This window comes from Scophthalmus maximus, chromosome 17 (genome assembly GCF_022379125.1).
Source record: "Scophthalmus maximus strain ysfricsl-2021 chromosome 17, ASM2237912v1, whole genome shotgun sequence".
NCBI lineage: Eukaryota > Metazoa > Chordata > Actinopteri > Pleuronectiformes > Scophthalmidae > Scophthalmus > Scophthalmus maximus.
The window spans coordinates 5,760,536-5,788,271 of record NC_061531.1 but is presented as its reverse complement, the minus strand read 5'-3'; the positions used below and the strand labels follow the sequence as shown (position 1 = coordinate 5,788,271).

The window sequence follows — 27,736 nt, the reverse complement described above, 5'->3', positions numbered from 1 at the left end:
GGCGCTGGCCTGACACGTCTCAGAGTGCTCACTTATCAAGGTTAAATAAAGAAAGACATAAAAACTGTGAGGCTTTGTAACAGTCCTAGCATTGGCTCAAACGGCTGTTTGTAATCAGATTAAGCCTTTAGGTGGGTGGGAGGTATTCAAATAAACCAAGAAGGAATTCTCTCTGAGAAACAGATGCAAGAAATGCCTGTGTGAGAAGGGGGCAATAAAAAATGCTGCGGGACTCACAGGTCGTAGTGTTGATTCCACTTGGGGTCAAGCGTGTTCCTCACAGTGTCTGTGGAGTGGCATTGCCCTGAACCGTCCACAACCACCTTGGCGAAGGGGTCAGGGAGGCCTGCGGAGAGAGAAGCAAACGGAGCAGCGCCACGCTCGGCCTCAGCCACATTGACCAAGAATAATAACGTATAACAAACATTTGCACAATACACAGAGGACAACGTTGCACAGCAGTGCTAGCGTGCTACACAGCAGATGGAGATAAATACAACCGGCACAGATGCCGCGTCGTCTACAGCGCTCGTTTCTGCTCTGGAACCGGTCCAGACTCACAGATTACTCATTGTTTACTTCCTCAAACTTTTTTGTCTTTTGATGCCAAATGAGGCCCCGAGGCGATCGGGGAATTCCAAGTTTGATGAGTAATTATTTAGGTTATTTATCAGGAAAAATATAAAACCTTTTCTTGGCACAACATATACATCGGGTAGCAGCTCTATTTTCCCCGTTTTACGTGATTACAAACAGAGTACAGAAACACTGAGGACTATGATGATTTGTGATGGAAATTAGTTTTTTCTTTCCACACGACCTTCGTTTTACAAAATATCTCCATCCAGGCGAGAACACAAAAACGACTACTGAGGCTCAAACAAGCATGCCGGTCCAGTAGGTGGCAAGAAGGTCTTCCGCAACGATACGTCTAATTCCAGATTTGAACATTTGGAGAATGCGTGGTGCTCTTATTCTCCTTTGGCAGTGGAACTTCATTTGACTGTTTCACTTTCCTTTATCCAACATCTGTAATATTGGGCGAGGCAAACCCCTTTGAATGCCAGTGATGTGGTGCTAAATTTAGTTGCAAACTTGTAATTAGACCTAGCAAGTGCTAAGCAAACATAGAGAAACTGGTATATTATATTATATGACCACCTGCATGTCCATTACACAAAGCAACAGTGGGCATGCGCAAAGTAAGCTATCAAGTCATTGTTTCACTAATGCTCCATTTAACATCTACACAAATACAAGTTCCCTTTTTATTTAATTCAGGCATTCAAAAATCTCTTTAGTGGCTAAAAACACTGTTTGCATGTGTATGAGAGGCCCGAACGTAGAGGAAAGTCTCTGTTTTTCGCAAAATATCTGCATTATTGTGGACTGGGTGACGACAAACGCGTCAACGCATGCACAAAGACAAAAAGAAATCAGAGAAGCACCATATAGATTTAATTCATAGATAAAGACAGAATTTTTTTTTTTTAATCTATGGTTTCAGTTGCTGCTCTCCACCAGTTTCCTAACTGACTGTTTGCTCAGCTCCTGAGTGTTGGAATGGCAGGAATGGACACCACAGAAACCACCTGAGTGAGCAGGGGACCTTTACGTGCTCATTCACCATGACAGCCTGACCCAAACACACCAAAACACTCACAACACTGCAGACACCTACATATGTACATTTTTAAGTCGTGAGAGGACAAAATGTCCTGCCAATTTTATACCCAGTGCTGGTGGATTGTGTCCAAATTGTCAGTATACTTATTGTATTTCAGTGATGTTAGTTTTAAGGCACATTAAATCAGGATTCAAACTTGAGTCTGCGTTTCTGTGTTGAGAGTGATGGGGGCACCAATTAGACAACACTTCCCTGCTACCAAGGACGTATGAAGCAAACCATCCACATCTGCTGATGTGACTTTATAAGTCGACCCTTGAGTGGTGTTGACAGCAGCTAACAGAAAAGTGCCCCGAATGTCTCGATCTCAAAGAGGTTCTTTACAGTGCTCGCATTGTACATCCACAAAACCAGAAGTGAAAATAGCGTGTGAAGAGAAAACATTTATATATGCAGATACTTACGGAAGAAGTCCTTCTTCACCAGGTTTTTGGCACAGAGGACTGAAAAAGAGAAAGAGTCAAGAGTTAATTTATCATAAAACACTAAATTTACAAAAGAGTGAATCAGCGTTCCTGCTGACGAGCAGCACAGTCTTCTGAAACTGCTCATTTACTTGTGTTTTTTTTTTTTCCTTCAATGTTCAGTTTCGACTTTAGACGCATATGACAGAAAAAGTGGCAGGAATGTGCATGGGTGGGCAGCAGGAAATGATTTGTCTAGTTCAGGATTCAAGTAGGAAAACACTACACTGCATTACAGGCCCGAGTCAAACTTTGGTACAGACTACACAAGCCATCTCTTCCCCACAGTTAAATTGCAGGTTTACAGCACAGAAGGGCCGACAATGTATGTGAAGACACCTCGTCGACAACAGCAGGGGACGGCAAATCATCAGCTGTACGTTTCAAATTTAAGCTTCAGAGGATTTATGAGTCGCATTAGTCGCGTCATTAGAACAGAAAAACTTGTCTCTCTCGCTCTCCTCCACAAACCAGCACGTCTGCGGCAGAGAGACTGATCCTGTTGATCTGCTCCGAGAGCTGCTGAGGTGGTTGCTGAGGTGACGAGGCAGAGCCTCTTACACCCTCATCCTGTATACTTGTGGATGGACGGGGAAGCTCCGTGATCACCTGGGCGTCTGGAGTCGGAGCCAGTGAGTCAGGCATGGGGAAATACAGTTTTGGCTCAGCTGAAATCTGTGATAACGATTAGTGAGGCAAGAAAAATAACTAATTAGTCTGAATACTGATGTGCTTGATCCATTAGGTGGAACAGGGATGAGACAATAATCAATCAATGTATAAGTAAAATGTATATATTGATCGAAACCTAGATCAATATATACTTAGTCTTTATTAGTGTTAAAGACAAAAAAAAAAGTCTTGATCAGTGAAGCATTTTAAAGAAAAAGGTTCTTTGCTTCAAAGACTTTGATTCGATGTGTTTCGCTTATCATCATCGTTTTACTCAGATGTTTGAGCTTCGTCGTGCAGAATGATATATATGTGCAGGAGTTTGACACTACAAGGACGTTTTCACATCCATCCGCCGAAGGGAGAAAGTCTGTGCCGACTTCAAATGCGACATCGAGACGTGTGCTTCATGTATCAGCATGACGTTGGGACATTACACCAGTTTGAAAAGCCATCTGCGCTCCGACATGCAGCTTAATGTGTGGTCTTGACACTCGAAACCTCCTGTGCACAAGCACAATGGACTTTAGAGTGTAGATTTCAATTAGGGACATATTATTTATTATTCAAAACATAATTTAATGTCCCACATAGAGTAAAAGTCTTATATTCTCCACATTATATATTTATAGACTTTTATATGGATCGTTTTAAACATTCTGTTTTTTCACGGCTAGACTAACTCATAGATTTACACACATTCTGCAAGAAAACAGGTTAAGTTACTTCAAAATAGGCAAATGCTAAGATTTAGTTTTGTCTGACAAATTTATTACACGTGTTTATTATATGTAATCTTATTTTTTTTCCACCTTGATTTGTGTTTTCTATCCTATTTAGCTTTTCCAGGCCAAATATGCTGTGTTTAATGTTAAATGTTTGCAAATAATCTTTTAGAATTTGTCTGAAAATGTCGCCTTAGGTTGTGGGATATTTCAGAAGGTATTGGTCGTCACTGGCATCATTACTGGCTACGTGATATTCTATAGACAAAACGATGAATTGCTTATCAAGGAATTAATCGGCAGACTAATCGATAATGAAAATAATCAGTAAGCCATTAATTTACTTCCACAATGTCCCTGTTTTGTTTACATAATAGCAGACTGGTGCAAAGATGTGCAGTTGCAACGTGAATGGCGTCAGGCTGCCACCCGAGCCCGATTCAGCTCATTTCAAATCATATCCAGGTTTTTACATGCGAGACAATTTCATTCATTACATAACTGACAGAAGAATAACTGGAAACGACTTTGATAATCGATTAATGATTTCAGTAATTTTCCAAATATTCCTCTGGTTCCAGTTTCAGCTGCTTTTCTTGTCCAACGTGAGAGAATCTCTTAGGATTTTAGGAAGTTGTTTGTACCAAGCCAAACAATTCATCCATTAATCTTGGGGGGAAACGGCAGATTAATAAATGATTACATCAATCATTGGTCGCAGCCCTAGCTGGTTGTATGTGCCTTTCATTTGGCTTGGCTTTCCCTCTCAGCTTGATGTGCAGGTGAGAGTGCTCTGACTTTGCTAACACAAACAGACAAAGGCACAACCGTAGCGGCAGACTGCATTTAAGCCATTAAATATGCAGTCGTCGCCTATTCATCCAACCCCCCCAAGCCAAGCCACACATACTCAGACACACAACCACACCATGTCAAATATCACCCTGAATCACTTGAGGCCTGTGCTGAAACAGTTTTGCCCACCAGGAAACGGAGGGAGGAGGACGCACCTTCCAAGAGATGTGGACAAAATTAAATACACAAATCACCAACTTCTACATATGCATGGTGTTTACAGCGGCACAAGGGACACACACACCCACACAAACGCACACGGGGCTGCGGGTTTAATGACAAGAACCCCATTAAGAGAGAGAGAAGTGAAAACAGACGACAAAATTGGATTCATACCTTCCTAGGGGGTGGGGGGGGGGGGGGGGGGGGGGGGTGCAGAACATGCTCGACAGATGAGGAAGAATTTCTTTCCGCAAACATCCCTGGGAATGTGTTACGTTCCAGTGAAACCCACCTCATGTCTAAAACATCTGGTATGCATCGCTTTCAGTCGTACTCCGCGCGCGCGCGCGCGCGCGCGCGCGCACACACACACGCACACACACACACACACACACACACACACACACACACACACACACACACACACACACACACACACACACACACACACACACACACACACACACACACACACACACACACACACACACACACACACACACACACACACACACACACACACACACACACACACACACACTCCTTGATGGAGGTGAAAAAAGGTGGAGTAAGGTAACAGGTGACGGTTTTTCTTTTGTGTTTCCACAAAGCTTCTATCCTCATGCCACAGACAACATGTGTGAAAAAGAGCTTGACTGTGATTTGATGATGTTTCCATCAAGCACTGTGTTCACCCAAGACTAAAAGTCACAATGCAATCAATCCACATGAGGTTAAGAGAGAGAATAGTAGTAAACCCACAGGGAAATACTTCTCTAAAGCAAGGCAAGGCAAGGCAGTTGCGACAAAACCTGGATTCGCCATCCAGACAGGCACAAAGAAATGACAAAGACAAAATGAGACCAACTGCAGGGTAAGGCACGATGTAACGCAACCCACACAACGGCCAGCTCAGCTTAAACCGAGCTAAACCCTGGAAACCCCACAGACCCTCCTGTGCATAAGCAATACTCGGCTAGCCACACATCAGGAAGGCAACACTATTTATACCCATATAGACTCCCTATGAAAACATACAAGGGGCCGAATTACAGTTAAAAACAGAAAATGCACAGAAAACCACTGGCATGGCAGGGAGACAATGGAGGCAGTGAGGCCAACTCAGTGGCCGCAGACTCTGTTAAGTTCTTTCGGATGATGGGCTCAAGAAATCTGCAAGATGGATTTAGGCATATACCAGCCTGACAAGCACAACTCTGAATGGGTAGTGCAGTTGTTTTAAAAAAAAAAAGGGATAATGGTGCACATCATCAGGCAGACTCGCCTGGAAGACATTTATAGGATTACACTCAGTTGTTGACATGAAAAGTGCCACAAGTGGAAAAAAAGACCTAGGGAGAGAAGTTTAGACATTGGGCACAAGTCTTCACCTCTGCTGAGAAGATGCAAGTCATTCCTTATTAGCATCTGTCAGCGCAGAATGACTGGGAAGAATGATATTAATGCCAGAAGAAAGTTCTCATTGATATTTGAACCACAAGCACGTTTCCTATGACAAGTCAGGTTTCCATCCAAACTTACTCCAAAACTTAGACACATCCCCTGAAAAATCTGGAAATAAAATGCTTATGAATGCAATGCGTTTATATTAGGAATTGGTAAATCGAGAAATAACTACTTATGTAGTTCACATGACAAGTTGTGTTGTTTACAATCAAATTTACACTCAGTTGGTAAAATCAAAGGTTCTTTCTTTTTGTCTAAACATTTGCTTTACTTAATCTCCTCGTAAATACATCTAGTGGGACCAAGCCAAATCACACAGAGCTTAATTTCTTGAAGGACCTGTTTATTTAGCTCTTTTTTACTCTTAAGCTTCCGCTTGCAGGAAAACATGTGAAACTACTCAGTCCACACATCCAAAAATAGAAAAAAGGATCAAAAACGAACCAGAGTACACTACATCCTTTAGTCAAGTGAAGGGCTTCACAGAGTATCAGCAACGTGCCTCTGTCCTTCTGAGGTAGAGTGGTTGATGCTGCGAGTGTTGAGGACTCAAAGCGTTCATAGATCTCTGCCACGAAGGGTGGGCTGGGTTTGTGGGACCTCTGCCATGTCAACCTCCGTGGTAAGATTGGTATCATTTGTCTGATGGAGCTTCTCTGAGGCTTTTTTTCTTTGCTCCAACAATCCTTTCCACTCGTTGAGGAAGCGATTGCAAGGCAGCTGGGGCTCAGAAGATAGAGAAGATCGTCCATTGACCAGAGGGTTGATGGTTCAATCCCTGGCTCCTCCAGTCCTTATGCTGTTAGAAAACGCGTGTGACGGTCGATAAGACTGGACGAGCTCTATATACATATACTGTCCATTTACCATTCAATGGGCCATTCAATGCAAGAACCCTTCATGATTTAGGAGAGCATCCCGCATTAACCAACTTTCTCGTATTTTGAGTTTTCTATCAGGTACGAAAATAATTTACGACTGGTGCAGACCTATCATTGGAGTCTGCTCTTAAGCCAAGTTTTTCCCACTTTTGGACTTTTTCCCAAATTAATTTGAAGCAATTATGGTATTTTTGGGATGTTGCTCGCTCAAATACGCACAGGTGGCATTCATCATGTTTACGCAGGTAATTTACACACTTTTCTGAAGATAGTTTCTGAAGAGAAGTGTTCGATGAATCTGTCGTGGCCTGTTCGTATGAACTCACGGTTCAAAAGGAAGATAAGGATACGGAAATATTCTTGCATGAGGCCCAGTATGAGCTTAAAAACGGTATTTCTAACACATCCTGATCATAAAAGTTTCTGTAATGATGTTGTAATATTAACTGTGATGCCCAGAATCTATTCTGAAATCCCCCAAAATAACCAGAAAGGAGAAGCGATAGAGCTCGGAATGGAGGGCAGGCATGTAAGGGAGTGGAAACTGTGGGGAGAGAAACAATGAACGAAGAAGCTTGTGATCCAATGATTAGAACATTTAATTTATTTAATTTAAGTCTTTTTATACTATTTATTTATTAATTTAAGTTCATGCCTGGGTAATATACTTGTAGAGATATCATTTGTAGCTTTCCATAATGACATTAAGTAAATTGCAGTGGCCTCTTTACCCGCCACCTCACAGAAATCCCTCAAAATTGATGCCGCTATGGGAAATGGAGTCCTGATGACAGAAGCCGTTCCCTAGAAAAGGAAGTGGGCGAGCTTGCACCTACAGGGCAGTATCGTAAATCTGCTGTTTTATTGGTCACCATGGACTGGCTTTCTCATGCCCACACACACACACAGACAAATGTAATTATGAGCTCCCTCTCTTTCTCCTGGTACATAAATATGGAAGAGAGACGCATACGTCAGCACACACACAGAAAGTCAACCCCACCATGTGACACACACACACACACACACACACACACACACACACACACACACACACACACACACACACACACACACACACACACACACACACACACACACACACACACACACACACACACACACACACACACACACACACACACACACACACACACACACACACACACACACGTTTAAAAAAAAAAAATGATGGAAAGAACTAGAAACATTAGAAGCTTATTTCAGATGCCAGCTAGAATCACATCACCACTGTTCCACGGCAGTTCTGTACAGAACGCTGGTTTTTAGGGAGTGACAATATTTAGCAAAACCACATAATGGAGCAGGTTGCCAGTGTTAATATGGGGTGAGGGGTCAGACAGGGCAAATTCAGAGCTTAAATCTTAAGATTTTGCCTTTTGAAAAGTAAGAAGAAAAAAAGAAGCTAGAGTGAAAAACTAGACAGAATTAAATTCACAATTCCTTGGTGTATTGGAGAACAGATAATATACTGTAAACAAATATTCCTCTCCCACAGACGATAAACAATTCTGGCACTCCTACTTCAGAGAGGCCATCACAGGGGTGCAACAACATATTATAGCACAATATTTCATGGAAGAAAAGTAACAATATAAATCTGAAACTCAAAATTGGACTGCTATATGAAATAAGTTCTATGCCTTTTTGGCAGTTATGTCCTTGTCCTTGGTGGGAAATATAAAAAGTGTTTCTCTGAGCATGTGTTATTTGGGTGTTGGCCTAGGCAACTGTGGTGTTCGGGGGAAAAAAATACTGCAGCAAGGTTCTCACATTTAGTCAATATCTTCCACTGAAATCCTTATTTATTTGCATTTTTGATTTAACTACCATTTAGTTTCTCGACAAATCCAAGAATAACTTTGTCTATAAAATCACAACCAATCCTAAAAAAAGGATATTTTAATTTGTATCAAATGACAGAGAAAAGCATGTATATGAATCTCTAGCTTTAATCTAGAGGTGTTTTTATTTAGATTTTTGTTTTGCTTGATGTATATTTGTATTTCAAACATTCATGATTTGTATTTCGCACCCAAAAATATTAACTAGATGTTTAACAGTCTTTAAAAAGTTTTCTTGTATAAAGAGGAATTGAGGAATCTTGTAGCGTGTTTTAAAACCAGGTCATTATACATAAAGGTCTAAACCATGAGATGACCATCTCATTACACTCCTCAATGTGTTATAACTTTCTTCTTCTGTGTTACAAAAAACACACAAGATAACCACTCCAGAAAAGCATCACATAAACCCGTGCATCTCGGTCCATCTGAAATCCTCTGTTGTCATGGCGACGGCAAGTATCGAGGCGAAGCTGAGAGAAGGGTTCCTCTGTGTCGCCTGTGTTTCTCATTCCGCTCGCACTGCCTCACACGGCCAGGGACTGCGGCGCTGGCTGATGGGGCTGAGGGGGGAGAGACACCCCCGCAGAGTCAGACAGGATGAGCACCACTGAGAGATTCACAGCACGAAACCGGTACATGTGTTTAAAATGACAAATCAAAAGAAAAGTCCATCAGGGCTCTTTTTCTGGCGAACATTTTTCACCGACAGCTGGTTTTGTAGGGGGCCATCCATACAACACTGCCTCAGTCAAACACACGGACGTTCAAATTTCTCAATGTGAGTAATGACTTAAACAAATCCATACTGCAGCTCAGGCTGCCAACGATGGCTTCAGAGGAAAAGTTCACCTTTCCCTCATTGGCTCATCCACATAGAGATCACATACAAATCAAGTAAGGAATTTGAGGATGTGATGTAAAAATAAATAAAAGCATAGTTTCATCTAACAACCACCTACAGCCTCACACATTACGACTGTGTATGCTCTCGGTAGCTGCTCAGCTGACTTCAGCTTATTAGTCACATAATGGCTTTCCACATTACAGCCCATCAAGGCTGCTTCCCAGAGGACAGAAAGGAAAGCTAGGCAAACACCATATACAAACTGATTGTGAGCTCGACGTTGCTCAGCTCCTTCCTTTGCCCGACTGTCTCTCGATGAAAATCAATTCCTCAGTGGCAACAGCAGCTCTGTGCAGGCAGAGACTGAAACCTTGGGGGTGAAGTTAAAGTTCCACCTGTGGGGGTTTCTCACAGGCTGCGACACAAAGAGCCCCACTGTGCAGGCGAATCAATGAAGTTCGCCAGACCCAAGCCAAACACCTGGGGAGGGGGTAGCTCACATGACGTCCAGGGGAGGGGGGGAGTGGGGGGCGTCGCCATGGCAGCAATCGCCGGTCAAGAGACAAGATGGAACTAGGAATCTACTTTTTCTCATCGTTGTCAATGGTCATACGCAGACATGTTAACCGTCACATTAACTCAAAAGAGTTATGGGAAAAGAAAAGAGCACTGTGGGGAAAAGAGGGTTCACAAGTCCTCCAGTCTGCTGCTCTGCGGTTAACCATCACCCTGGAGTCTATGAGGTGGAGGAAATGGGGGTGTGGGAACAGAGACAACCGCTTGGTCAAATTGGGACCCATTACCATCTCTGTTCAAAAACTGTTTGGAAAACACAGTCTAATGAGAGGGAGAGGGGGCCGTTCAAAATGACAGCCGCTCTCTCGGTCGCGTGGACTCGTCACTGTGTGAGAAAAAACAAATCTCTTCAGGCCCACCAGCTCAGGTTGACCCCATTCTGAACCTCCTTTCCTGTCCACCTGGTTTCTCCAGTCCAGTGCACTGACCCAAACCCGCCAGACAGTCTGACACATCTTCAGGGAACACTGCTCCCCCACCTCCTCCCACAACTCCCCCAGCCTTTCCTCTGCCTGTCTGCCTGTTTGTCTGTCTGCCCTGTTTTGACTCCAGAACACGGACCGTGCACTCTCGTGCGCAGCATTGTTCTTCTATAAACAAAAGGCTTCCTCTTCCCCTCTCAACTCCTCCTCAGCCTCTACGGGACTTAAAACTGAGTGGGAGGGACAAACGCGGATATGAAGAAGGCCGAGTTATGACTGACAGTTGCTGATGGTTGTGCTGGTGAAGCCATTCTTCAGCCGTCTCTTGCTTAACTCTGAGCCATATCCTAATCAATCTCCTCTGACAGAATGTTGGGGAAGGTTTGGTCTTGAACGCTGCCTCTGTAAGCCGCAGTTCAGTGAGTCTGCAGTGGAAGGAGGCCGGTATTAGATGGGTGCCGGAGCTTTCACGCATGGCAACCTCACAGACATGGAGCCATTCAGTCGAACACAGGAAGGAAACAAGGCGCAGTTCATTGGGAATTTGTCCAAGTTCATTTTGAACTGAACCAACTCAGCAACTGACCGATCGCCCCCTTTAACCAAAAAGGTCAAGGAGCATTAGAGCCTGACAAATGAAAATCAGGGAATTAAACATCTGTTTTCATTGTCCTGTTTGCATTACCACATCCTCTGAAGAATCTCGAATGTAAGACCAATGACGGTTAAAATAAATAAATAAATTAAACACAGATAGAAACACAATTTACACACGACAAAACTCCAGAGTTGTCATGATGTCGTATTGAACAACTGTTTTGTGAATGAACTTCGCAGATTGTATTCCAGTATCGTATTGAAACCCATGACAAAGCTCCTAAAAAGGCCTCCTCCATCTTTTTGTTTTTTTGTCATAGAAATGGTTATTGTTGTCCGTCACGCAGAAGTGATGTTACGTAACTAATTCTCAGCCAGCTTACGCGTTCTTGTTGGCGATGTGAATGCTAACATCCCAGAAAGGATATTTCTTAAGCTGCTTTCAGACATGCACGGACGCCCGGACATCGCCCTGAACTTCTCCGGAGGGGCTGTTTGCTGGTATTGCTCAGGACATTCTTATGGAACTTCTCCTTGAGAATGGTCAAGTGACCCCATGTGAGAATACAGCAAAAGACTCTCCGGAGAATTCACAGTGAGTGAGTGGGCACGTTGATGACTGTAAACAAAAACTGTTGTTGCTTTTTGCCGCATAGTTATCGGAGCCTCTTGCTGCTCCACCCAGACGCCACAGAATGCCCCGGAGATTATCCTGCTGTTGTGAATGCATCTAACTCGGACAATCTCCCACTGCGTTCTTCATAACGGCTAACTCAAGAGTGTCGGAATGTTTTTGGTCTCCTGGGAAATGTCCTACAAAAGACAGAACGACTGCAATCGACGGGATCCCACACTCTCCCTTACAGGGCAATGGTTTGATTAGACAAAAGTTCCAAATGATTTACTATTTGCATCCACATTCTCATGTAATGTAAGCGAATGTGTAAGTGCAGCTAAAACCTCATTGTCGCTCAAAAGCGGATACCAGACAAACAACCTTTAGAAGAAAAAAAGCCCTGCTTTACAGGGCGGTCCAGTGCCAGAGTCGACCACACTACCCATTCACAGAGTGCTTTCTGCGCTGCCCTGCTCATGACAAAAGTGGGTTACTTTTTAAAGACTTGGCTACACCACTTAACTTTAGCCCTAAACTGGAGTCAGGCAGAATAGAGCGAGGAAGAGGGGTAGAATTTCAGGAACTCAGTCCAACTGCTCACGGGGTGCAGGCTAACTGTGGAAATGTGGTTAAGGCAAATATCTCAGCTTTGGCAGATTAAAAAAAAAAAAAATCATAGCAAATCCACTTATGTAATATGCAAATCTGATAAGACTTCTTCTGGTCACAGATTACAGATATTAGACTCATTGGGAACAGAGTGATCATGGAAGTACCAACTGCCAGGAAAATCTTCTAATGCCTCTTAACAGACCTGCAATTTCCAAGATTTAGAAAATTTGAAAGGAAAAAGAGAAACAAAATCTCCCTGTGCATAATTTTATACTGAGAGGAAAACAGAAAGGAACACTGTGCAAAAAAAAGAGGGGAAAAAGACTTAAATCCCCTACTCCCAAGAATCAAAAAAAGTAAAGAGGCATTGAAAGACATGCTTCATCTCTATTTCACATGTGCCCTGAGTGAGGAGGGGAAAGAGCAATCCTGTCAAAAAATTGGGAAGTGGAGAGGAAACCAGCAGCAAAACATATTAAGAAACTCATATTCCCTGTGACGTGCATCAAACGCCACAAAGCAAAAACAGACAACTTAAAGATTCCCAGGACTACTGTTACACACTTGAGGAAAAAGGGACATGTGGGGACATCTGTTGCACCTAATCATTGTGACCTGACAAAAAAACAACACCTAAGGAATTAGAGGAAAGAAAAGACAGAAGACATAATATGTCAGCCAGAGCTTCTCTTCATAAGAGGATAAAAGACTGCGTACTAAGTGAAGCCATACATCATTGAACATCACTCTCAGCACCTGCTGGAAAGTGATGAGCGAAATCGTCGTGAAACACATTGTGACACTCAGAGGAAGCCGAGACCATTTCTGGCAGCTGCTGTTATATTTAAGTGGCGTGCTGACGTTAGAAACAGACGCAGCATTAAAGCCGAGTGATAAGCAGACATTGCTAATGTTTTGGGAAAACAGTAGAGCTGCAACAGTTAATCGATTAGTAATCGACAACTAAATGAATTGCCAACTATTGTAGATTATTCGGTTTCAAGTCATTTTTATGTCAAAATTCTCTGATTTCAGCTACTTAAATGTGAATATTTTCTGGTTTTATACTCCTCTATGACAGTAAACTGAATACCTTCGGTGTGTGGACAACGGAAAACATCATCTTGGGGTTTGGGGAAACACGTTTGACATTTTTCATAATTTTATGGACCAAACAACGAATCGATTAATCAAAAAAAATCGTTAGTTGCAGGCCTAGAAAACATCCTAGATTAATGAATATCCAGGACTATGACTTCAGTGATAATGCTGACAAATACTGAATGGGTGTCAACGTATGCCATGGGAAACCACTAGGCATTTCTTTCTTGTGTTTTACAGAACCAAAAAATAAAGAAAATAATCAACAAATTTAAATCAATATTAAAAAAACTGTCAGTTTAAGTTCTAAATCTTAAAGATAACGAGCTGCAACAAATAGTTAATCAATAGTTGTTAAATCGACATCTACTTTAAACAAATAATATTGTAGTTAGTCTTTGTTTTGCATCAGTAAAATGAATCTCTTAAACAATAAAATAACAATACATCAACAAACAATTAATCCAAAATAATTGGCAGACTGCTAATGAAAACAATCATTAGTTAAAAACAATAACCCGGAAAACCATAAAAAACCACCAACCCAGAAATGTCGCTATCAACAGCAAACGGACAACCTGTGGGAAACACTGATGTTGTACGAGATATTATCCAACTGAACAGGTCTATAAACAAAGAACAAAAAGTGTAGATTAAAGCTGCAGTTGAACAACTCCACCAGCTGAGGCGAGGCCTTATCTTCCTTTGCAAAAAACCTGTTTGACTACAGGGGGAAAGTCAGCACACGTGAGAGGAAGGAGGCTGGCAACATTTTAAGTGTGAGAACATTTCATCCATCTCACGTCACCTTTTCCCTCAGTGATACAGTCAACTGTAATTGCATAATAGAGGAGTCCACCCCGACTATTTTCAGCTCCAAATAGTGGGAAACCATGCCACAATGGCAATTTTTTTTAGTGGCATTCCTGTTGCCTCTGCATAGTACATCACTCTCTCTCTTTCCACTCTGTTCGGCTTCCACTGCCGAACAGAGAGTCATCCAGGCGAGTAAAGTCTTCCACAGCGCCGTCACCGCCGCCGCAGAGTGAGAAGTCAAAACTGTGAGCGAAGCAGAGCAGAGCGCGGCTCGTGCTTCTGCAAGCTTGCATCGCTGTTGGCCGGGACCCGGGCGGTTGTGAGTGACTGCGCGGCTCTCCTGGCTTCTTGGCTCCTCCGCTGTCTCTGATGTAATGGAGGAGAGTAGAGAAGAGAGGAGGCCCGGGCCGACCCGCCGCGTGGAAAGCGGATGGTACCGACCCGTTTAACAGAAGTTGAGGAACACCACACCGCCGCGTTAATTGCCAAATATACTGCTTTGCCTCTCCACTTTGGTTTCCCCCCCTCAAATTCTGGGGGAGCTTTATTTTCTAAGAATGATTTCTCAACTTCATCTGGGAGCAGCGTTACATCATTACCACCCAGCCATATTTTTCCTTTTCCTACCGACTCCTTTGCCAATAAATGTGTTGGACGGAGCGGGCCCTCGGCCACTTTTAAGAATCAGGACAGGAATCATGTCGTAATCCTAATGCCGTTTCTTTTTTGAAGTACGGCGTTCATCATCACTAACCATTAACACAAACAAGCCCTGATGTCTCACTGAGACACGGTGGTGGTCTCCTGATCAAAAGCCCTGACTGAACGCTGCTGTGTGAATTTGCTTGCAGTAAACAACTCTTACCATGTACTGCAAGTCATGTTAAATAGATGACAACGTGTCTGCAGGATATGCGTTGTCATGACTGAGCCAAATTTAGCAACACTACAATAAAATTATCCCTCAGCCATATTCTGCTGTGGCTATTCTTAACAGTGCACACAGAAAAATGCCATCAACACTGGGGATTGTGACAAATGCTTTGTTAACATATGAAATTGTCATTAAAGATGAGCTCTGAGCTCAAAAAAAGTGTGTTTATGAGTGGAGCTACATGTGACTATCACAAGGCTGAGCTTAAGATTCTTAAGTTATCTTAAGAATTATTTCATTCAGTCATGGAAAGACAAGGTGGCAGGAACTTCTGGGATGGCTTAAAAAAAACATACAAGGACTTTTTTAGCCTTGAGCTCCGGCTGTGAATTTGTACATCAAGTGCCGCTTATTATACATTTTGTAAGGATAAATATTAGTCTACATCTCTGAACATTCCCAACATGAGTGACTACAGTTTGTGAAAAATCTGCACGAGATCTGAATCATGAGGCATTTGGCACTCCCAGTCTTCAGTCTCACCACAAATTTCCTGTGAAACAAACCACGGCTCTTATCAGCAACATCTCGAAACTCATCGGGAGCAGACGATGAACAGTGGGAACTTGCGGGGTTCTGTACATATTTAGGATTCTTCTAAATCTAAGGCAAAAGCGTTAGGGAGCAAAAACCAGATCGTGGAAATATCATATTTGCTCTACTGGACAGGAATCTCCTGTGGTGTATTTGTTCAACTTTAGCAGAGATGCCATTTGAAATGTGATCCAATGTCAATATAAACATCTCCCTTCTGATCCGGTTTCCTGAAAAGACAAAAACGTGAGGCTGAGGCACGGACAGACGCCTCCAGTCAGCTGCTGGCGTCTTGAGGCTTTCTCACCAGCTTCCCCCCCGACTAGTGGACACTTGAGAGATTAGTGGAGCAATGACCGTGGTGATGATCAGCGAAAGGGGCTCTGTTGTGCCGGCACGTCGTTGTGAACTTGCATGGATGTGATGGTGAACCACCGCACTTGTCTCGCTGAAGAGCACAAAAGCCACAGATGCTGGGAGATGAGTAATGTTTATTGCTTTTTTCACCGCTTCAGTATGAATTTCCACAATAAACACATTGCTCACGGCTGCTCCATCCCTGTCATTGTCTACCTATACAAACAGCAGCAGCAAAAGAAGACAAGAAGATAAATAAGGTGCATGGAAGCCATATGAACGTCACGCACAACAAATAAAATAAGACATTTTGGGAATGTCTGACGCTATATTTATCTTCAGTATAGACTGTCTCTACAAAGCTAAGTGCATCTTAAGTCAAAAGGCGTTCTATACTGAAATAAGATATGTATGCAGCCACTTCTGATTTTAAAAAAACACGCCCTCAATCGGAGTTTCTAACTTGAAAGGCAGCACCAGTTTGGGAAATAGGCAGGAAATAGAGCATCTAGCTTGGGCAGCGGAGGGGACCGTTGTGGAGAACAGCCGGGGGGGAATGATAGAGGAGCCTGCGGACAAGAAACAGTTTAGTTCTCACTGGAGCTCCCCCTTCCTCACACTCTGCCACTAATCCAATTCTGACCCATTAACCACCACAACCAGGTTAACAGACCGGGCCTTTGAAGAAGGTCTGAACTGGCCAGGAGAACGAGCGCTTCTCCAAGGCCAAGGACACACACGCACTCACTCTCTCCCGGCTGATCCTGAACTGTGATGTAAAAAAGAGAAAATTTATATTTATCATATGGCTCATCCTTGCTAAATGCACCATACTCATTTAAATTGTTTATAAACTGTAATTAACAATGGCTACCCTAAAACTGACCCGGATATCCGGAAAGATCAAAATAAAAAGGATATTATCGGGTGTGAGCACCTGGATGGTTGTTCTTCTCCACTGAGGCGATGGAAAGCCACAGAACGACTGAGGTGTCTATGTGTAGGATACCACACAGGGTTATAAAGCACCCACCACCACCAACCACCCCCAAGGGTGCACCCTGTTACTGTAGATGAGCTCAAGTACCCATCAACACCAGTCGTGTTCTAAATATATTTGTTTATACTTATCTAACAGTATTAACTATATAAAGTGGATATTATCACTGTTAGTGTTTAGGTTGGTTTAATCAAGTTTGCATTTGGAATAGTCTCTTGGAGTGGCAGAATCTATCCCTTTTTCAGCTAACCATTCCAACCCATTATCATTATAATAATAATTTTGCGAATTCATCCATTTACCCACAATCTTTAGCTAAATCCATTATTTTAAGCTAAACCGTTAAACCATTTATCTACCAACTTGGACACCTAATTGATTTTTTAGCATCTACTTCTACAACCATTAAAATCCATTTCAGCTAACTGTTCACAACAAGTTTTCAGGCACGCTCAAGCTGTTTTTGGACATAAACTCCGGAAAACATCCATAAAATTTGTTCCAGAGTTTGCCGTTCACGTATGACTAACAGGTCAGACATAATCACACCAACAGGAACATTTCCGGAACATTCTGTGGCATCTGGGTAGAGCATGCGGGAGGCAAGACATGATTCCACAGGGGAAAGCAGTTTTTTCGTTTACAGTCATCAACACGCCCACTCGATCGCTGTGAAAACTTCTGGACAATGGCTGGAGGAACATTTGCGGAAATTTGCGTTCTCACATATAGAAAATTTCAGCAAAATTTCAGGAAAATGTCCGGCCTTCAGTGCATATCTGAAAGCCCTGGCAATGGCAGAGCATCCCCTGCGCTACAAGTAGCCCTGGTTGGGAAATCGCTGATGTAGGACAGTCAAGTATTATCATTGGTAATTTTCTCTGGTCTTTCAGGCTCCAAATGAAACAGGGTGTTTGGATAGAGGAAAATATTATCTGTTGTTCATTTCACGAAAACGGCAATTCTGAAATGTTGATGTTCTCCTCGGCAGGAAGAGCCAGTCTCACCAAAACCACACAAGCCGCCCACTAATCAAACCCACGGCACGCCGTTATAATACAGTGACAGGACAGAGATGCGAGCCACCCGGCGAGGTGAGCAACACACGAGATGCCTGATGTCCTGCTGAGTATTAAGACTGCGATTCTTCGCTTTATTGTTGCAGGGGAACCTCAAAAGGGGGATTCTGGACTGTTCTGCTCCCCACCTGTCAGGGGTGACGTTTGGACAAGTGTTTGGGTCTGGGGAGCACTTCCTCTCTTGGAGGGGCTGCCACCTCTATCTCCCCCTGCTACATCTGGTCTCCTCCGGGGCCGTTGCTGGCGGCGGTTGAGGGTAGAGCAACCGCAGAAGGCTTTGTCCTCATTGAAGAGCAGCTGAACCAACAGGAAAGCCAAACCCCCGGCCAGTCAATTAATTGATGGAACAATTTAAAATTATGAGAGGGCTCTCGGCACGGGGGAAGAAAAATGTCGACAAATGATATGCAATAATTGCCTGTTACGCTCCCCTTTTGATTCCCCAACCCAAACTTTTTCCCCCCTGCTCTTTAGCCGCAATTATTATGTTTTCTTTTACATCTTGTTAAAGCAAATGTGGAAATGTTTGCTCAAAATACACGTCCATGATATGCCAGTATAGACTCAACAGTTCACCACATGCAGCTAATCACTGTGTATTTACAATGTATCCTGTCTGAACACCCAGATGAACCCAAATCACTTCCATACAGCCACTCTGTAAAGCGGCTCTGACTGAGACCACATGAATGCACCAAGTGCCAGCGCCCACCACATTAAAATGCTCTTGATCATCAGGTCCTGTGCCTTCACAGTCCCATCTGTGCCCAGCTGTGGGGCTTTCTTCTTCAATTATCCAACATCCAAAGACCCCCATGTGTAGACTACAGTCAGACCAGGCTGCACTGAAAAGGAGAGACTTTAGTCTTTCACTTGAAGCCACACAGCGAGCCAGTGTTAAACCCTGGGGCTTTTGTTGCATCTTTAAAGCAAGGCTATTTTATTCTCGGGCAGCATCTGTGTCGTCTTGCAAGGGAAGAGAGCAGTGAAATTTTGCATCATCAAAAATTAAAGAACTCCCTCTTTTTGTAGAATCAGCTACAGCGCTGTCAAATACCTACAGAGAGGGCATCGGACAAATCAAGAAATTGTGGATGGAGCTTGGTTAGTGAGGGTGGGAGTGAAATATGCTTTGGACCTGGTCTAAGGGGAAGAAGCGTACAGTCGGAAAGAACAGGAGTGACTCAGAGAGGAAGAGGTGGGAATGTGAATGGAGAGTTCTAGGGAATCCCACTGAGATAGCTCTCTTCACTGGTTCGCACCTTGCCAAAGAATTCCGATGAGCAAACCATATGCCTTAACAAGTCATATGTAAACTCCCAGCTAAGACAAAAAACGGCAATAAACGTCAAGACTCAGAATCAGACCAGAAAATCAAGCGAACAGCAGTTCATTCATCTCTCGGTCCCACATCTTTCTGAGCAGAAATTGTATTCAAAGGCAAAGACAGAGGCGTCATTGACTATCTGATGTGCGATCAGAGTTTGCGATGAATTGGAGGAAAAGCCTTCTCCTTTCTGCAAAGTCTCAATCCTTTCAGAGGGAACTCTGCCTTGGCACTCAGCGGCGTGTCATCGGATTTATGGTAGCATGGAAAGTGGTACAAATTATGTCATGATCTATGTCTGCATGACAGAATTTAAGAATGATCAGACATAGCAACAAGCCATGCCTTAATGATGTAATTTACGACTCTACGGATCCTGCGCGTTGCGCCATTACCGGTGTTTGTGTGTCATGGGGTGTAGGAGTGATCAGCTGTAGGGAATAATGGAAACCTGTCCCGTGCTGTCAAGGGGCAATTCTCAGCCCAAGTGTTAGTTTAGCAGCTTGCTTGCCATATTTTTCCAGTTTAATAGCTGGCAAACATCTGCAACATCTGGTTCAAATGGACATGGGGGTTGTCAGCGAGGAGAGACGCCTACAGCACAAACAGCTATAGGCCGGTTTCAATGTAGCAACTCATCATTCACAACCTGCCTGGAAACAAAACGCATCGGCAACTGTATGTTAACATTTCAACCGAGCTACAGAGGACAACGCGCGGCGACACTTTCTCGGGACGTCATCCCCAAAGCGGCAATCGGATCAACCTGGCATACACAGCTGTACAGTGCTAAACAGTCAAAAATAAGGGCATGTGGTGAAGCCTCTCAGATAAAAGTGAGCACTTGGGCTTTACCACCAGACGGCTGCCTTTCTACAGTACAGTTTTACAAGTTGGCGAATAACAGAAAGGCTTCGCAGTGAGCTCAGCTACAGGACAGGGCTGACCATGTGGACATGGCACAATATTACATAATCATGAGAAAAGATTCTATTTGAGGTGAGATTGCTGGTGTTGGCGAAACAAAAAAATAAATAAGTGTGTACACTGAAAGATATAGAGAAGTATAATGGGGGTAAAAAATCTAGTTTTTAATGGAGTGATGGAATTGTATTGTTCCCCAACAGGGATTATAGTGAGTCCAGAGGGGGGGTACAGTGTCGCTCAGCATCAAGAGGAGCGCTGCTCTGTGAGGTCCCGCTCTCGCCACTTTTCACAGTGGATTCACATGCTTAGCATTCCACCCAGGAGACCACCGCGGCCCATCACAAAACCAATTCGCAAACCGACGGGACACCTCCGGATTCTGACGCGACAGTTGCCTACGAAAAAGATTTTCCGGTGGTGACACGCGTCGCTCACGGACATCCGGGTCTGAGAATTAAAGTAACCAGTTTTGACGCAGTGACAGAAACTAGTGGCAATATGATGTTGTGCTAATGTGCAAGACAGGTTTGTGTCGATGTTAAAGGTTAAAATATTAAATGGAAAAATGCTCAAAACCAGTTTGACATTTATTCTTTTGTAAGAACTATGTTGGCCGTTGTCAAATGTGTACTATGCATACTCTTATGGAGCGAGTATTGTTCAATGAACGCTGGGTACTTCATCTCTGTTGAGTCCTTCTCGTTAAACGGGGGACCCCAACATGAAATGTGGATGAGGACTTGCTGTCCTTGGCCAGCCATCGTCGTCGTCGCCTCCGGCTCGTCCGATCCATCTCATTGAAGACGCCCCCCCCCCGGCTCGTCTCCACACTTCTTCCCATCAGAGACTTGCCCCATCTTAAATATTTATTTTGGCCCTTCCTGGTCAGTAGTGGATGCGCCTGGAATCTGACTCAGGTCAGAGCCTGGACTGACATCAAAAATCAAAAGGGTGGGCAGCTGTTAGGCCCGTCTCCCAGTCAAAACACTGTGCACTCCTGTTAACCTTTTCTGCTGTTTGTGTCGAAAAGGCACAAAGCAAACAGCTGAGGGGGGTGGGAAGGAGAAGGAGGGAGGGAAGGAGAAGCAGGGAGGGAGGGAGGGAGGCAGGCGTCCACACAGACCTCCTCGACCTGCACGTCCCTTCGCCACAAGTGACCACGAAAGACCTCGAGTGAGATTGGAATGCACGAAGTGTGAGATGCTCTGAGGCGGAGAACTTTGTTCCACGGCGACCCCGTTTACACAAAGCTGTCAGTTAGCGGTTCTCCGGGGGACACTGGTCCCCCCCCCCCCCCCCCGGTCGCAGACCCGCGGGGCCGCCTGTCACCCTCCGCCGAGGGGCTGCTCCGGCGTAAAGGGCTCGATCGTGGCTAACTGGGCTAACGTCGGCTAGCCAACTTCACGAGCGCTCTTTGCACTGGCGATATTCACATACATGTACATATATATTTATATATTTATGACGGGCATGTGTAGCATAATCACATTTTTGGGGGGGTTTCTGAAGCGACGACAAAGTCAGCGGCAGGGGCGACGCGACGTGCACAGCTACGTTGCAGCCGGGACCTGTGTTACTGGTGGCTGGCGACGGTCACACGGTCCGGTCTATTTCCAGGAACAGCACAATTTCAAAATGCAGCGTTGTCCCCGGGTCGCGGCGTGTCACTCTGTCAATGTGGGGGGGTTGGGGGGGGGGGGGGCGACGCCGTGAAAACAACGCAAACACGACCGTGAGAGTCACGGGAGGAAGAACCGGCGGCGAGCCCAACTCCGCGGCCCATGGGGAACTGTCGCCTTCCAACACATACACGGAGCCCTCCCAGCGAGTGTGTGCGGGGGGAACGTCCTCGGGGGGGGGTGAAAAAGCGTTGCTAGCTACCTGTTAGTCGCAGCTTCACCGGGCCGTTCCGCCGAACTCCTTGGTTGGACATCTCCTCCTCCTCTCTCGGTGCCCCAGGCTTCGCTGTGCGTAGTCGTTAAATCGTAAAAAAATAATAATAATAATAATAATATATGAAATAAAAACAATTAACGAGGTTTATCAACCGCTCCGCCAGTTTGAGACAATAATGGAGTCAAGGCACTGGTGCCCGGATGTGGAGCGACCTGCCATAGCGCTCGCTCGCAAATGCGAAAATAAAAAAATAAAAATTAAAAAATTAATGAGAAAAAAGGGAAATAAGAAAAAGAAAAGCGAGTGTTGCACTGCTGCCAAGTGCATTTACTGAAAAAAAATAAGAAAAATAAAAGGGACTAGTGAAACGTGTATAAACGAGCTGCAGTGGGACGTCGCGGCGCTTGCAACGCGGTGTTTATCTTCACATCTTCGGAAGGAGCCTCTGCCCCGGACTGAGTCCTCCTCTCCGCCGGGCCAGAGAGTCGAACTGTGGGAGAGCCTCCAGCTTTTAGATCCCACCTCGGGACTGGGGAGGCTGCCGGAGGAGCGGACCAGTGACGACAACACGGTGCGGGGGGGCGGAGTCAAACAATCCTCCAACATGTGGCACCTCACTGTAGCACACACACGCGCGCACGCAATCGCTCATGCGCGCGCGCACGCTCTCTCTCTCTCCCGCGCGCGCGCACACACACACACTCGTCCTGGAGTTGGCAATCGGTATTTATTTTGCTGGCACATCTCCCTAGTTCTTTATAGTATGTTTATAATCAAATAATGCCATTAAGTTAACTGTGATAGACCTTTTAGTTTATATTTTGTATTATTTGTTTCAAGTAGGAGGGATAATACAGGGCAATACATTTGAAGATATATTGTAACCAGTGAAAATATCTTTGAGATGTAGCCGACGACCAGTTTAATGCCTCATACATAGTGCAACGACGGGTTCTGTAAGGACATAACAGAACAAACATACAAAGACCATTACAAACGACATAAGAATTTTTTTTTTATTTGTTTCCAAGGTATTCTGATGGACCACGTCCGCATAGTCAAGGATTGGTAGTATCAGTTGAGCAATTTTTCTAACCTGTAGGGTGAGACAGTTAACTGTTATAATCTCAGTTTGCAATATAATTTGTATAAGTGTGAAAGGTGGGATTTTGTACCAAATAACATGCTGTGTGACTTTGTTTTGAACGGTGCTGAATCCGCCTGTAGGGTCAATAGCTCGGCTAGTAGCAATAATTGTAACTGCCATAACAGTAAATGCACAACACCATCTGCACTATTGTTTTCCTGACATGTGACTCAAAACAGACCAGTTTAAAAGCCATTACAATACATGAGGTGACGAAATAAAACCCACCCACACATAATTTGACTCCTTTATTTACAGTCGTGTTTCATCAATCACATTAAAAAATGGTATGTACAGTACATACAAAAAAAGGGTCACAGACAAAGGACAAACAGTAGAAGTGAGGGTACAGTAAAGTTCAGATTAGAGGGAAGAGAAAGGCATTTAGAAATTGAAAGTGCTCTGGTTTTCACTGATTTGAAATGCATAACCATCAGTGGTTGCTTCTGGGGCCACACTCTGCACCTCCTCATCCTTTAAAAAGAGAGAAAATAGAAACAGTAAGACCACTCAGGGCGATGGCATGAAAAAAACAATTCTAAAAATAAGTTCAAACATCTTACCTCTTCAGAGAAGTATTTCTCAATGATGTTGAGGGCTGCTTTGTACACCATCTCATTCTCATGAGACTGCAGAGCCTCAATCTTGTCGAGTCCACCGCATTCTTCGATCATTAGACTCAGCTTGTCCGCCTCCCCAATTCTATCTCCAGCCTGACACGAAAACACGAGTATTATACATACATCTCAAATGACAAATCAGGCAACTGGTCAGATCAGGGAAAAAACCATGGCATTTTTATCTTTTCCATGACAGTGCACTCACCAAGAAGATATTTGTGATGGCATCCAAAATGACAAGGACAATTTTGCTGTCCTTGGAGGAGAGTAAAGTCAGAAGATGCTCAATCACATTGGCTTGAACGAGATAAACCACCTGCTGAACAGTGCCCCCACTGGTGAAGTTTGTAATGGCCCACACAGCCTCCTTCTGAGTTTTGTAGTCACCCTGCAGAGTAAAGAGAAGGGGATGATAAATATGATCTGAAAAGTTGGAGAAAAGCCCCAGAACAGAATCGTATTGAAAATAGTGCACTAGTAAAAAAAGAAAAAAAACCTACACTAGTGAAACAAATAAAATAAACATACCCGTGCAAGTGTTTCGACCATGTAAGGGACGAGGCCCGCATCGATGACCTCCTGGATCTGGTTGTCTTTCCCTGCAGTGATGTTGGACAGAGTCCAGGCGGCCTCCTTCTGGATGTTGGCCTTTTTGTGGCGCAGCAGTCGGGGGAACATGGACAGGGCCCCAGCGTTGAGCACTGCCTGAGTCTGCTCATCTGTTCCGGTCACAATGTTGCCGATGGTACGCAGTGAAGGGGTCTGAAGGAGGGGCAGGGGGGGGGGGGGGCAATTACATTTATTTACCACCCTTCTGTTGTACATGCAACAAGCACAAAGATGAGTGAGACTTCATACGTACAATGACGGGCAGCTCGTCAAAGCCAAGCAGCTTCACAAGGCGGGGAACAATGCCAGTTTGGACCACCACATCAATGCGGTCATTCGAGCCGTCGGTCAAGTAAGAAACGGCCCAACACGCATCAGCCAACACCTCCAGATCGTCGTGGTGCAGCAGACGAATGAGGGCAGGTAAAATCTGTTGGATTGCCGTCATAGGTGGGGAGGGGTTCTTGTTGCGGCAGAGGTTTGACAGCGTCCATGTCACATTTCTCACGTAGCCGGTCTGCAAAGCAATCGGGCAGCAGAGTAGGACAGGCATAAGTTTGACATGAAACAGCCTTTAGTTAACTTAGGTCACCCCCTAGTGGACAGTAAGAATAAATGCAGATGGTGATCAAATTGAATTGAACATTTCCAAACCACTTCAGATATATCTATATACACGTGTCTCTCTCTCTCTAGATATATATACTTACATTAAATACAGACAAGTCAGGGACTGCCATCAGACTGAGCAGAGGGGCCACAGCTCCATGCTTGATGACCATGTCTCTAAGGGCTGATCCATCACCTTAAACAGAAAAAAGACAACATGATCATTTGCTTTTGAGGCTAAATTCATGACCATACTTGAAGACAAAAAAATATATCCTGTCAATTACCAGCAATGTTGCCAAGGGCCCAGACTGCTTGCTCGCTGATATGCTGGTGCGGGGATGTGACCAAGCTAATGAAGGCAGGAATGGCCCCGCCCTCCACGACAGCAGCTGTCTGATGGGATGTCCCGGAGGCGATGTTGGTCAGGGCCCAGGAAGCCTCGAACTGGTGTGGAGGACAGTCCGTCAGCCCCAGGAAGGCGACAAACTTGGGGATCAGACCGGCGCTGATCATCTGGTCAATGGGAGGATGCTTGTCACGAGACAGCAGTTTCCTGCATTCGGGGACAATACAGTAAATGTGAGTCATCGGGGCTGTTGTCAGCAGCAGAATCAGATCAGTGGAAGGGCATTTAAATGTATTAATTATGATATAAAAATTTGAATTGGGGAAATGTTGTCCGACCTATGTCAACTCATCAGTTATTGTCTTCGTTTGAGATTCTGCATCCCATTTTCTGGCTACAGGCAAGGCCCACAAGCGTTTACATACTGAGTAATTTTCTTGATCTTTAGGGTCGCAGGTTCCGTGAAAATGATTTGAAAACCCTTCGTATATCCATATTTTACACTTTCCAAAAGCTACACTTAAAAAGAAATGTATACATATCAAGAGACAGGACTTATTCTGATATATCATTAACCCCTTGGGTGGTGTGTTTGTGTGTGGGGGGGGGGGGGCCCTATGGGCGGGCCCCGGTCCCCTAACTCCCGCCCATAGTGTCCGGTCATTTTGTGTGTGCAGTTAAACTGTGTATAACGGTATCTTATGAACTTCTGTTACCGTGCAGCCTGCGTGGCCTGGAGCTGGGACTCGGCGTTGCCACTGTTCACGCCGGTGACGATCTCCTCAACTGTCCACTGCCTGAAAGCCTGTAGGAGGTGGACAAGATTATTAGCTATACACCACAAACAACACCACCACCACCACCACCACTGCAATATCCCTTCTGGGTTTAACCTTTGTTGAAGGAATCACTGACATTTTACAGTCAATTTTGTGTGTGTGTGTGTGTGTGAGTGTGTGTTTCTATAATTTGTACCGGATCAAGTTGGAGGGAAAACATTTTAATTGAAGTAACACTAGGCAGGTGAATGAACTAATCTTTACAATGCTCTATTTGGTTATATTGGGGTCGTTTTGTCACTGTTGGGATAAAACCCGCACCTGACAGTTCTGGGTTCTCTCTTGAAGGGGAGAAGTGGCCTCGTCGGGGAACGCGGACACATTCCTCCTTTTGAAGATCTGGTCATCCTTCTTCGCCTTGCGCAGCTCCACGTTCACCTCCACTCTCCTGCGTCGAAGCTCCTGCGTTCGGATGAAAACACACACACACTTTACAGCCACGACTGTTTCGTTTAACGTTTGTGGACATCGCAAACCTTCTTCTTTTTCTTGACGTGTTGAAACTCACGTTGGCGTCTTTGCCTTTGTTCTTGAACTTGTTCAGACGTGCGCCGGTGTCGGACATTTTCAAGCGTGACAGGGGAGCTGATCGGCGGTGGAGAAAAAACGATTGTTCCTGCACACACGAGTTTGAAACAGAACACGTTCGTTCATTTGCCTTCGAGCTGCCTCGTGATCCTGTGACAAACACGTCAAGCTACAAAATAGGCCTACAGCAAAGCTAACTAACGGCGGAAACACCACACAGAAAAACTAAGACAACTCTATTTTCTTTTTCTGTACATAAATTACTTTTTAAAAGCCCATTTTCAGCAGCTGACACTACTTACCTTCGGCTGGAGCAGAGGTTGCAGTGCACGGAAAGTGCCGCACAGACCTTTAAACTCCTACGGCAAAGCCTCCTGATTGGGCTGTTCGAGCGAGAGCATCCAGCCGCCTACGCTCATTGGGCCGTTCGAAAAACATCACGGAGCGCACAGGAAGTGGCGTCACTTCACACCCAAAACATCGCGAGAACTCGCAGGACTCGACCGCTACGAGCTATTTTTTAAAAATCAGTGTGCGGGACGTCACGTGCTAAAAATGAAAAAAAACAAACAACTGGTGGAACATATTTGTGCGTCCACTTGTCAAATAATAATAC

At 44.4% G+C, this 27,736-nt stretch overlaps 2 protein-coding genes across 3 annotated transcripts in view; both read right to left on the bottom strand.

The window, feature by feature from the left end:
* Positions 1-22,964, bottom strand: part of smurf2 (SMAD specific E3 ubiquitin protein ligase 2) — a 45,937-nt gene extending 22,973 nt beyond the window's left edge. Inside the window, exons 1-3 of one of the 2 annotated variants that reach the window (XM_035616548.2) lie at positions 22,405-22,964; positions 2,092-2,130; positions 238-346 (exon numbers count right to left, since the gene is read on the bottom strand). In XM_035616548.2, coding sequence (XP_035472441.1) covers positions 238-346; positions 2,092-2,130; positions 22,405-22,456 — 200 coding nt within the window. In that variant the 5' untranslated portion in view covers positions 22,457-22,964. The remainder of the gene's footprint in view (positions 1-237; positions 347-2,091; positions 2,131-22,404) is intronic. The other variant, XM_035616549.2, reaches the window with a different exon arrangement.
* Positions 22,965-23,801: 837 nt separating this feature from the next.
* On the bottom strand, positions 23,802-27,534 carry kpna2 (karyopherin alpha 2 (RAG cohort 1, importin alpha 1)). Its single transcript, XM_035614804.2, has 11 exons — positions 27,423-27,534; positions 27,101-27,208; positions 26,854-26,994; positions 26,470-26,558; positions 25,692-25,960; positions 25,506-25,600; positions 25,049-25,312; positions 24,715-24,948; positions 24,392-24,574; positions 24,130-24,279; positions 23,802-24,040 (listed from the first exon to the last, which is right to left on the bottom strand). The coding sequence occupies exons 2-11, from the start codon at positions 27,155-27,157 to the stop codon at positions 23,951-23,953; spliced, it is 1,572 nt and encodes a 523-aa protein (XP_035470697.1). The 5' UTR covers positions 27,158-27,208; positions 27,423-27,534; the 3' UTR covers positions 23,802-23,950.
* Between the last annotated feature and the right edge of the window lie 202 nt (positions 27,535-27,736).

Bases quoted from the DNA above. Each gene is read 5' to 3' on its own strand.
- kpna2 (XM_035614804.2), bottom strand. From the start codon at position 27,157: ATGTCCGACACCGGCGCACGTCTGAACAAGTTCAAGAACAAAGGCAAA. The intron at 24,949-25,048 runs GTACGTATGAAG...CCCCTCCTTCAG, and splicing joins TTGACGAGCTGCCCGTCATT to ACCCCTTCACTGCGTACCAT. The intron at 24,575-24,714 runs GTATGTTTATTT...TTTACTCTGCAG, and splicing joins TGGTCGAAACACTTGCACGG to GGTGACTACAAAACTCAGAA.